Source organism: Chelonoidis abingdonii, chromosome 19, assembly GCF_003597395.2.
Source record: "Chelonoidis abingdonii isolate Lonesome George chromosome 19, CheloAbing_2.0, whole genome shotgun sequence".
NCBI lineage: Eukaryota > Metazoa > Chordata > Testudines > Testudinidae > Chelonoidis > Chelonoidis abingdonii.
In genome coordinates this window covers 8,656,335-8,668,480 of record NC_133787.1, presented here as the reverse complement: position 1 = coordinate 8,668,480, position 12,146 = coordinate 8,656,335, and the positions used below count along the sequence as shown (strand labels likewise).

Here is a 12,146-nt window from a genome sequence, read left to right as displayed (position 1 = left end):
ATTTTTAACCCTGTTTTGCTGAGGACACCAACCATAACGCAAGAATGCGTTCGAAGTGAGAAATCCTTCAACACAGGACAGTTGACTCAAGCCTAATGCAACACTTTCACCGCAGACCAGGTGCAAACTGTGTATTAGCATCATGTCTTGCATCCATCTCTTGCCTGTTTCTTGCAGTACAAGAAAGAGAGCAGCGAAAATGCAACTACAGTGTGTGTGGAGCTTCTACCTTGCCATTGTGTTAGAATCAGAGCGTGACTTCTCTTTGGTGGAAAGGGTATCACTGTGGGCTTGCTGTGACATTTACATGCAGCCCCATGGTGGGCACTTTGTGGAGCCTCCCCTCGCCTGGGGAAGCTCCACGAGGAATTCATATATTTTCAAGGCCAGATGGGACCATTGTGATCACCCAGTTTGACCTCCTCAATAACTCAGACTCTAGAATTTCACCCAATAATTCCCCCTACCAGCCAGATAACTGTGGAGAACTCATCATGGAGCTGCCTGGCAGACTGAGGAGCAGCCACCCGTACACTCCCTGGTGTAACGGGCCAGCTCTGCTGTCCAGCGTGGAGGAGGGACAGCTGGTTGGTGCACCTCAGAAATCACACTGAGAGACACAGAGACTGCAGCTGTGTCTGCATGCACAAGGGATGGGGAGGCTCTTTGCATCCTTTCACAGCTTTCTCACTGATGCATCAGGGCTCCATCTGGGCCTGGATTCTTTGAAATCTATGGAAAAACGTGACCTTCCCATCTCTCAGACTGTTCATAAAACATAATGTGAACCACTCAACAGAAAAGCAGATGCAGTTTTTAACTGAGAAGGACAAGCACAGCATTGCAGTGCAGCGACTGCAGTTAGAAACCATACAGTTCTGCCTATCCAAGGAGATAACATTCCTGCAGTATCTGTCATATTCCCTGTTCTTAGCATTGACTTCAGCGGCGGCAGGCTCAAGGATCTTATGCTTCAGGCTGAGTAGTGCAACCTTTTCTCCCTTGGTGAGTCCCGCCTCGCTCACTGCCCTCAGTGGCACTACTTGTAGGCGTGAGCACTCACCGATGGGAGGAAGGGCTGCACGATCTAGGGAATGTACAGGCGTCATGACAATTTTACTGCGACTTGCACAAAGAGCTAGGGAGAAATCTGGGCAAACCCCAAAGTCTGTAATCGACACCCATAGCCCAAGTTATTAATGATGAGGACTATCTCCATACAAAATAGAAAATGCATAAAATGATCCATCTTGCTCCCATTGAAACCAGTGAGAGCTTTTCCCCTGATTTCAATGTAAACAGGATCAGGCTCAAAGCGCCCATGACTCCCCTACATACAGTGCAGCCTAAAGTCACTGTGATCACTAAGGAGCAATACAAATCCATCTGCTTAAGGATTTTACCCTTCTTTATATATGGGCACAGAGCTAGATGCTGAGTCTGAGCTCCCCTAATGCTATCCTAGGGCTGCATGACTGTAAAACCAGATATGGCCAAAGGCGATACAATTCTCCGCCTGTCACGCAGAGCTCCTATTAGCACTCAGGGGAGCCATGTGCAATGCAATTAGGAAAGAGGGAAAATACATACACAGCAATGACAGAGACTGAACAAAATATAATGTAGGCTCTGGACAGGACTAGGGAGACTTAACTACATCTTCTTGATAGTCTGCATAACACAGTTCAATACAGCTTTACGGTTATCTGAGCTGAGCTGGTCTGATCGCTACCTTGTTGATCACTTTCTGTTGCTGAGAATGATTCTGCCTGAGAGACACAACTTCCCGCCACAGGACTTCATTCTGTCTGAAAGGGAAACAGAAACATCCCCTGAGCACACAGACATCCCCACCCACAGGCCTGGCATTCGCTGCCATGGGCGACTGTGAGATTTTTATCTTTTCTTAAAACCCCAGATGATGGAGACGTGATTATCTGAGCGTCTCAACCTTCATATTATATATATTTAAAATAAGTAGTTGGCCTTCCTAGTTGCAGAGAAAGCTTGAAAATACAACCCCCAAAAGGTTCAACAAACGTAAGGCAAATAAAAAGAATCCAAAATCATTTGTGATCTCTGACTGGTTTGGGTTGGCAATATTATACTTCTTTCCACTTCAACTGAAATGGTACTCCTGTAAATTCAATCCGTCCCAACTCCAATGAGATGATATTATTGAAGGGTCATATTTCTAAAGGACCTCTCAAATTGTGCCTGCAAATCAAATTGTCCACATACACACATAGCTTGTATGCAAACACAGGTTTTATGTGAGCAGTTTTACAGGGTTTCTTGAAAATTTGGCCTCAAAGGTCTTCATTTTAACACTAAGAACTAGTGAATACAGCACAGAGGCTCCATCCTTTGCGGATGCTTCTGTGCATTCATTGTGCAGTAGTCTCAGAACAGCCATAATTCTCAGTGCCTTAGAACTTGGCACAAGACAAGTTATAGACAGATAGTTTAATTTTGGCAATTGATCCTTGATTATCAGCAGATAAGTCTGCCCAGTGATTTGTGATGGGATGTTGGATGGGATGGGATCTGAGTTACTGCAGAGAATTCTTTCCTGAGTGCTGGCTGGTGAGTCTTGCCCACATGCTCAGGGTTTAGCTGATCGCCATATTTGGTCGGGAAGGAATTTTCCTCCGGGGCAGATTGGCAGAGGCCCTGGAGGTTTTTCGCCTTCCTCTGCAGCATGGCATGGGTCACTTGCTGGTGGATTCTCTGCAGCTTGAGATCTTCAAACCACAATTTGAAGATTTCAATAACTCGGACATAGGTTAGGGGTTTGTTATAGAAGTGGATGGGTAGGGTTCTGTGGCCTGCTTTGTGCAGGAGGTCAGGCTAGATGATCATATTGGTCCCTTCTGACCTATGAGTCTATGAGCTGGTTGAGTAATTCATTGGGAAAAAATAGCCAGCGAATACAGCCCTATTTGCCCACCACTCATTTGTGACTGTATTCTGATATCATTATTTGTAGGTATTTGTGGAATAGTTTAGAAGTACAATTTTTCAGTCCGTGGGCTGTTTGCAGTCTGTTCATGTTGACTATTCACTTCTCATTATTTGTGGTATGTGATTTTAATTCATTGAATGCAATTTTTAAATTCCTTTTATAAATTCAAACTGGAAAGGAAGACCAAAACCCAGTACTTCACTGGACATAAAACAAATGTTTATAGCACAGAAGGGATTCATTTTAAAGATTGTATTGGATGTGCATGATACAATTCCCAGAGGTCCACAGGTCTTACAAATATTCCCCAGGGTTTACAACTATGTCATGAAGCAGACCCATAGGAGCAATGTGAATGTGATCAACTCACTGCTTCATGTCCTGCATTTGACACTCCATGTTCTCCTGCTGACTTCTCAGAATCTGGACTTCATAGAGTAACCTGCTGAGATCCTCCTGGCGCATCTTCGTTTCCTCGCTTTTCACAATAGATACCTGAGAAGAGCACGAGGCAGAACTTACTACCGCAAGATGTTATGCACAGGGATAAGAACTTTGCAATGGTTTCTAAGCAGGAGCATCAGTTACAACCTGGGCTATTAAGTGATGATATTGGAACTATTAAGTGATGATATTGGAACAGGAGACACAGTTTTAAGAGTCCGGGGTGGCCCCAAAGGGTCATAGCCAGGGGCACTGGAAAGTAAACAGAGGCTGAAGAGCATGAAAAATTCTTTAATAGTGAGGTCTATTAGGCTAGAGACTAGCATCCTAGCAGCTGTGGTGAAAGACCCATCACTGGAGTCATTTAAAACTGAACTGGACAAAAATGGTACTTTAAGGATCAATCCAGCACTAGCACTAAGGAGATGAACTAGCTGGTCTACCTAGGCCTTCTACATCCCTAATGTCAGCTATTCTAGGAAGTGAGGTTAGCTAATGATGCAAGCTTTCTAGCAGCCTTCCATCACCCTGCCCATTCCTCTAATGATACCCTTAGATCCCATGCACATCAGCACCCCAAAAGAAGAGGTGCAGCTCTCACTCAATTCCCACCTTCCTTTTGATGTGTTCCAAGAGGTGTTCGTGGCCTTGTAGGAAATAAAGATGCTGGAACTCGGTGTCATCCCGTTCAGGCTTGACAAGGCCACCCTGCTCTATATTAACCACTTTCCTGAAGCCATCTAAACGTAAACAGAACTGGTGAGAACCATGTATAGCATATAGATTGGGAAGAACAAAGAAGCCCAATGTTTGAATTAGCCTTCCCCACAGTACCCACTGATTTTCAAGTATTGTTTCTTTTCCCTGCTCCTAATTTCTGCCTGAGTGTTGTCTTAGATATTGCAAATAGGCTGCAAGAAGCGAATCCTTCACTGGTTAGCTCACATGGTCCTGAACACGCCAGTGGCAGAGATGGGCCAAAGATGCTAATTTGTCTAGCCACATATGCCTCAAACCCCAAACTGGAGGCACCTGATGCTGAAATGGTAGTACAGTCTCTGCAACCAATTCAACCCGGCACCTCTCTGCTGACTGGGGCTGCTAATCAGTGGCAGCTGTAATGATGATGACCCTTGTTTGTTACCAACTTGCCCATTAGCACTCACTCCACATGGGCTACAGAACAGATCTTGGATAGAAACAATTTTTTAACCTAGGCTGCATTTAAACTGCTGGCCTACAGCTGAAAGGGCCATTTCTAATCCTCATGTAAACATCCACAGCCCACCTTTACTTTGTAACACTTTTGTGAAAAATAAAAGTGTAATTAAGGCTGGAGTTCATCACCAGGCAGAGGGCGAAGCACCTCTGACATTCTATGTAAGTCCTCAAAATAGGACAGTGCCGAGGTGTTGTGCTGGCCTCTGCACAGGGGTGAATTTCACCCCCTAAATCCAGCACCTACTACTGGGATATTTTGTTACCCATTAAACACTCTAATGACACAGATCACATGTTCTGTAGTTGCTTGAGGGTTTTTAGGAATGGGACACGTGAAGTGCTGTTGAAACTTCAACCGGTGCTTCAAAATATTAATATCTTTCAGATGTATTAAAAATAAAGAAGGCATGTGATAGTGTGCTAGCAGCTAGTCACTGTTTGAGGCTCTGTGGGTGTTGCAGCTGGAAGCTGAAATTGAAGGTAAGCTGGTGCAGCTTTATTTACACAGAATGTGCAAAGTCCCATGTCTCCGAATACAGCAGGAATCAAATGGCAGGACACAGCTTCTTTTACTCACAGTACCAAGAGCATCCATTTCAGCCTGCACCTCAGACCTATAAACCTTTCTCCAGGTTTCCTCCAGGGTCAGCTTTCAGCTGGTCCTTTTGGATCTCTCTCTCGCTCTCTCTTTTGTGCCTGTTCTCAGTTTCTTTATTTTCTGCCTTCCCTCACTTCCCCCTCCCTCTGCCATATACCCAGTGCTTAATTTGTGCCAGGGCTTTCTGGGGCTGAGCCCTGGCCCCTTTATGCTTGGCAGTTCATAGCCCTGGAACCTCGGAGCTTGCTTAGTAACTTATGAAAGCAGGGCTGCCCAGAGGATTCAGGGGGCCTAGGGTCTTCTCGCCGCCGAATTGCAACCGAAGATGGCACTTCGGCAGTGAGTCCCGGGGTGGAAGGACCCCCTGCCATGGGTCTTCAGGGCACTTCGGCAGCGGGTCCTGGAGTGGAAGGACCCCCTGCCACCGAATTGCTGCCGAAGACCCGGAGTGGAAAAAGCTCTGGGGGCCCGGGCCCCGCGAGAGTTTTCTGGGGCTCCCGGAGCGAGTTTCAGTGCCACTGAAAATCTTTCCTTGGATGCTTGTGTTCACTGATCTAAACCATACCTGGGCCTCTTGGATATTGGCCTAAACTATGAGCTATGCCATAATATGCTATATAACATAGGGGAAAATGCATTAAGTGACCAGTCAAGGTGTCATAAGGTATAATTCCCAAATCTGAACCTTAGCGTCCAAAATTTGGGTACCTGCATGAATCCTCTAAGCTTAATTACCAGCTTAGATCCTGTAGCGCTGCCACCAACCAGGAATTCCAGTGCCTGGTACACTCTGGTCTCCCCAAAACCTTCCCTGGGGACCCCAAGACTCAGATTCCTTGAGTCTCACAACAAAGGGAAATAACCCACTTCCCTTCCCCCCTCTTTACCTCCTCCCAGACCTCCCCTCCCTGGGTTACCCTGGAAGATTACTGTACTTAAACTCCTTGAATTACAAAACAGAGAGGACAATTCACCTTCCCCCCTCCTTCTTTTTCCCCCTCCCAGTCTTTCCCTGAGAGAGACAGTAATCCTGGCACAGAGATTCCTATCCCCTTGAGCCTCAACTAGAAAAGAAAATCAAACAGGTCTTAAAAAGAAAGCTTTTAATAAAAAGAAAGAAAAGACATAAAAATCGTCTCTGTAATCAAGATGAAAATATTACAGGGTCTGTTAACTTATAAAAAATGAATAAACAGCCTTATTCAGAAAAAATACAATTTAAAAATTCCCAGCAAACTACACACTTGCAAATACAGAAAACAATGTAAAAACCTATATTGTTTTTCTATCTGTACTTACAACTTGGAAACAGAAGATTAGAGAGCCTGGAGATAGTGTGATCACCCTCAGAGCCTAGAGAGCACACAGACACAGAACAAAGGACCCACACCCAAAACTTCCCTCCCTTGAGATTTGAAAGTATCTTGTTTCCTGATTGGTCCTCTGGTCAGGTGTTGTTTGTTACCCCTTTCCAGGTGAAAGAGACATTAACCCTTAGCTATCTGTTTATGACACAAGGGGCATATAAAAACTGGTTTTCTAACAAAAATGACCTCCTACTAATAACGGACGAGAACTGTTCTCAGTACAAGAAAACCCTGGGCATGGGTGAAGATTGTGCTTTTAAGATTCTGTTGCAAGGCAAGAATATCAATAGGGTTTGTGAAAATTCTGATATAACATGATATATAAAACAAATGACAAATTATGTGTCATCAGACTGACTGTAAGCCAAAAACTTTGGAATGGAAACTTTGTTTGTTTACAATCTGTGTGCTCGAATATGAATACAGCACAAGGAAATCTCATTCCTATGTTCTGGTAACAAGCTTTTCTCATGACCTATGAATTCATCAGAAGTTTTTAATCAATCTGCAGCCTTCTATAACAATTCTTTATCCATATTGCACAACCTTCTGTCTTGACAAGGGAAGGCCTTCATTTAGACACATAATTCAGGCCACACACAATTGGCACCATCTCATTTATATTATTGTATATTAGTTGATGCAGAAATGCTAAATCTTAATATGAAGGCAAAATTATTTAAGAAAAAGAATTTAATCCGTATCATTTTTCTTGTGTCCTTCACTTTGAGCCTCTCTGGAATGCTGAGTCTCATATCTGGGTCTTGGCTCTTACACTTAAACGTATTTGTTATTCTTACGCTTATTTTATTCCCTTGTTTCCCAGAGGATGTCTCCATTATAGTGCACTCCGGCACTAGAGTTTTACTTACACATGTTCAGCTGCCGGACAAAGCTGGCCATGTTGTTGTGTTTGAAATACTTAGGCAGCACCTCCTTGGCAAACTGACCTTGATCGAAAACGTGGAAGCTGGTGCCATTCTGCAGAGAAGATAGGAAGAAAAGAAAAAATTCACACGGTAGTTCTGGAATCCCCAGAGACACGTGCAAGCCAGTGAAATGGGAGACGGACAGATGGAGTTAATTACTTAGAGCCATGACTGTCAAGGTGATCAGATACAATGAGGTTGAGATGCAATGGCGGGCGAGTATGGGGTAGCAGTGTGATCCAATGGGTAGGATACTGAACTCAGGAAACCTAAGTGGGGGGAGGGATAGCTCAGTGGTTTGAACATTGGCCTGCTAAACCCAGGGTTGTGAGTCCAATCCTTGAGGGGGCCGCTTAGGGATCTGGGGCAAAAATTGGTCCTGCTAATGAAGGTAGGGGGCTGGACTCAATGACCTTTCAAGGTCCCTTCCAGTTCTAGGAGATTGGTATATCTCCAATTATTATTTTTATTATTTAAGCTCTATTCTGAGCTCTGCCACTAGCTTGCAGGGTGACCCTGGGCAAGTCACTTCCCTGCTCTTTGCCTCAGTTTCCCCAACTGCAAAATGGAGATAATGATATGGACTTCCTTTCTAAGGTGCTTTGAGATGGACTGAGGAAAAGTTATATATTATTCCTTCATGGTAGTTAAACCTAGACAGATTGCTTCTATGGGACTGTGACTTTAAGGCTCTCTTTCTGCACAGATGTGACTATGGCAAAGCCATGCATGCTGGGACGCAAAGTTGAGTGTATGTGCCAGCCAGCGAGAAGGTGGAGGAAGTAACCAGGGTGCCATTTTCGACTTGATTCTGACTCACAGAGGAACTGGTTGCAAATCAGAAGGTTGAAGACAGCTTGGGTGAAAGGGATCATGAAATGATAAATGCCATGATTTTTAGGAAAGGAGCAGCAGAATACAGACAATAGATTTCCAAAAGGCAGATTTAAACAAACTGCATGGGGAAAAAAATCTAATAGAAAAAGGAGTTCAGGAGAGCAGGGAGTTTTTCAAAGGTACAACAGCAAACTATCCCATGCAAAGGAAAGATAGCAAGAATAGTAAGACGCCAATATGGCTTCATCAGATTAAAGAATATTTAGGTAAATGGGATATATGCAAGTCAGCAGGGTCAGATGAAATTCATCCTAGGGCACTGAAGGGACTAACTGAAGCGATCTCGGAACCGCTAGAGGTTTACCTTCAAGAACTTGGTGAGGTGTCAGAAGATTGGAGAACGACAAACATACTGCCTATCTTTAAAAAGGAAAACAAAGAGGACTCAGGGAATTACAGACCAGTCAGTCTAACTTCAATACCTGGAAGGAAACTGGAGCAAATGATTAAACACTCAATTTGTAAGGACCTAAAGGTTAATAAAGACTGACCAGCATGGATTTGTCAAGGAAAAAAATTATGCAAAATCAACCTAATTTCCTTTTTTAACAGGGTTACTGGCCTAGTGGATGCAGGGAAGCAGTAGACATGATATATATTGATTTCAGTAAGGCATTTGACACAGTCCCACATGACATTCTCATATGCAAACTAGGGAAATATGGTATAGATGAAATTACTCTAAGGTGGGTGCACAACTGGTTGAAACACCATATTCAAAGTATAGTTATCAATGCTTTGCTATGAAAATAGGGAGACTTATGTAATTGGGTCCTACAAGGGTCTTTCCGGTACTATTCAATAATTACTTGCACAACGGAGTGGAGAATATTCTTCTAAAATTTGTGGGGGAGGGGTTGCAAGCACTTTGGAAGACAGGATTTGAATTCAAAAGGACCTTTGCAAATTGGTCTGAAATCAACAAGATTAAAGACAAGTGCAAAGTACTACACTTAGGAAAGACAAATCAAATGCACAGTTACAAAATAGGGACTAACCGGGTGGGCAGCAGTAGCGACAGTAGAGAACAACAAAAATGATAAAAGATTTAGAAAACCTGACCTGTGAGGACAGGTTAAAAAAACTGGGTATGTTTAGTCTTGAGAAGATCGGGGAGGGGGGGGGGAATTTGATAACAGTCTTTAACTATGTTAATGTCTGTCATAAAGAGGATGGAGATCAGTTGCTCACCATGTCCACTGAAGGTAAGACAAAAAGCAATGGGCTTTATCTGCAGCAAGGGAGATTTAGGTTAGATATTAAGAAAAACTTCCTAACTTGCCTGGGTAGTTAAGCTCTGGAATAGGCTTCGAAGAGAGGTTGCGGAATCCCCACTACTGGAGGATTTTAAGAACAGGCTGGACAAACACCTGTCAGGGATCATCTAGGTTTACTTGATCCTGCCTCAGCACAGCGGGCTGGCCTAGATAACCTCATGGTTGCGTCCAGCCCTACATGTCTATGAAAAGCGGGTGCAATGCCTCCACCAGTGCATTGCAGTCAAGTTACGGTATGTCTACACTATAACCAGAGGTGTGACAGCACTACATGTAGCCATGCCCAAGCTATCTATGTATTAGTGAGCTTGAATACAATAGCAATGAAGCAACAGTGCCCTGGACTAGGCACTCAAGTACATACCTAGTGTCAGAGGTGGTCTTCTACAACCCGTGCTGCCCAAGCTTCACCGCTATTGTTATTCATGCTAGCTAGATTAGGGTACAGTTGCACCTCCGATTGCATACTCTTATCAGCAGGGCCACTAACTGGGCTGGGATGGACAGTCTTTGTCTTTGATGTAGTGTCCACCAGCTGCCAAATGGGGAACGTCACACCCTCCCGCCCTGTTCTATCAGGACACTGGATGTTGAGTGGAGAGAAGGACGCAGGACACTTTTACGCTGCGTTGGACTGTTTTCCAGCTGGGGAACATATTCTGATGAACACGCCTGCATTATTCTTGTCCTCGCTTCTACACCAGACCCACGCATATAGGCCGATGAAACACAACTTTGAGGGTGGGCCAGAAGCACAGCACTATACCAGAGATGGGGAAATGAGCCGCTATTTAGACCAACAGGGTTACTTGGTCCTGTCTCAGCGTGGGGGCTGGGCGAGGTGAGCTCCTGAGGTCCCATCCCTCCCTACATTTCCAAGACACTACATCTAACCCTAGATCTCCATGCCCCCATGCTCTTTGTTTAGATTATGCTTCAAGACCACTGTTGATAAGCCACGAATAATATCCATGCAATGAAGACCAGGGAAGCTAAAACACGGGGAGTGGACTGGGATTCTCTGCTGTGAAAGCAATACGCACACAGTCCTTTGTGCTGATGTGGCTGCAGTTTTCCACTGTGTTCAGCATTACCATTAACGGTATCACCTGGGCTTCCTTGTCACAGCCAAACCTATTTTCTACAGAATTATTAACAACCATGATTGGGTCTTTTGATTTTTACACAACAACAATATGCAGAAACCATGTGGACACAGTTGGGTCCCAAATAACATTTTTACTGACATGCAAGGCCTCTAGGGTGAGCAGACAGCAAATGTGAAAAACTGGGACGGGGGTGGGGGGTAATAGGAGCCTATATAAGAAAAAGACCCCAAAATCGAGACTGTCCCTATAAAATCAGGACATTTGGTCACCCTAAAGGCCTCTCTACATACACAATGCTGGGGCTGGACTGGTTTTTGGCACCTTCTAAAACACAGAACAAGTAAGTGCCACTAGAGGGCTCAAAAATGATTTGAAGAGATGCTGCCTTATTTTCTTACACGCTACATATTGTCAATCAATGATGGGATACTGCCAGACCCTACTGCCCTAGTCATTTTCCTTATGATTTCTTTGCTGCAGTGGCAGATCTCGGTCTCTGAATGGGGCCTCTCGACCCAGCCGCTTCCATTAGCTATTGCAGTTAAGTCATAATTACAGCTGATTCAAGACTGCAAAGAAAATGTGTGTTCAGAACCATGCAATCAAATTCTGACTGGCGGTTCGACTCAGCCATGTTTGATTCCCTTATTATTCTCTATTTGCAAATATTTATATAGATGGTTTTTTGTTCAAATATTTGGGAAATGGCTTCCCTTTATTAAAATATAACAGTATTCAAGTATGGACAAGTGTATTCGCTAGTCATCATTACTTATTCCCCCTGCTATCCAGTTAAGAACCAGAAGCAATATCATGTGACTTCAGTGAGCCCTCAGGCACCATGAATAATGAGTAGTCAAAACGAACAATTTGCTAATAATCCATAGGCTGAAAATGATTCATAGAAACTTCTCTGTTGATACTTACTAATAGGTTAGCAGAAGCCAGAATTCGCTAACATATGCACAGGTGAAAATTTCACTCATTCACATGCTTAATAAAAAACACCCTATTTAAAATCCTCTTGATGCTCTTACAGGCTGTAATCATTGATGGTATTGCAGTATCACGGATTCAGCACTCTGATGTCACAGTACAATAGGTGGGCTAGAAAGGAGCAGGGGGAAGATCAAAAATAATCATGCACCGTATGCAAGCGGGTCTGGAAAATTACAAAAAAAAAAAAAAGGGACTATTTCCAGATTAAAACTCTCTCTCCATTATGAAAGCTCTTCTTTAAAGTGAATTATGTATCAACCCCATGATAAAATGAAGGAAATGGGCCTATAACACAGGATTCATGCGGTGGTTAACGAACAAAATATAACTTTCTGTTTAG

The 12,146-nt window shown here is 43.8% G+C and overlaps 1 protein-coding gene across 1 annotated transcript in view; it reads right to left on the bottom strand.

Moving 5' to 3' along the window:
• The window catches only part of HSF4 (heat shock transcription factor 4), a 32,188-nt gene that overhangs the window by 19,081 nt on the left and 961 nt on the right, over positions 1 to 12,146 (bottom strand). Inside the window, exons 2-5 of the mRNA XM_032785752.2 lie at positions 7,468 to 7,576; positions 4,022 to 4,149; positions 3,336 to 3,460; positions 1,733 to 1,808 (exon numbers count right to left, since the gene is read on the bottom strand). Of these exons, the coding sequence (XP_032641643.1) occupies positions 1,733 to 1,808; positions 3,336 to 3,460; positions 4,022 to 4,149; positions 7,468 to 7,576 (438 nt within the window). The remainder of the gene's footprint in view (positions 1 to 1,732; positions 1,809 to 3,335; positions 3,461 to 4,021; positions 4,150 to 7,467; positions 7,577 to 12,146) is intronic.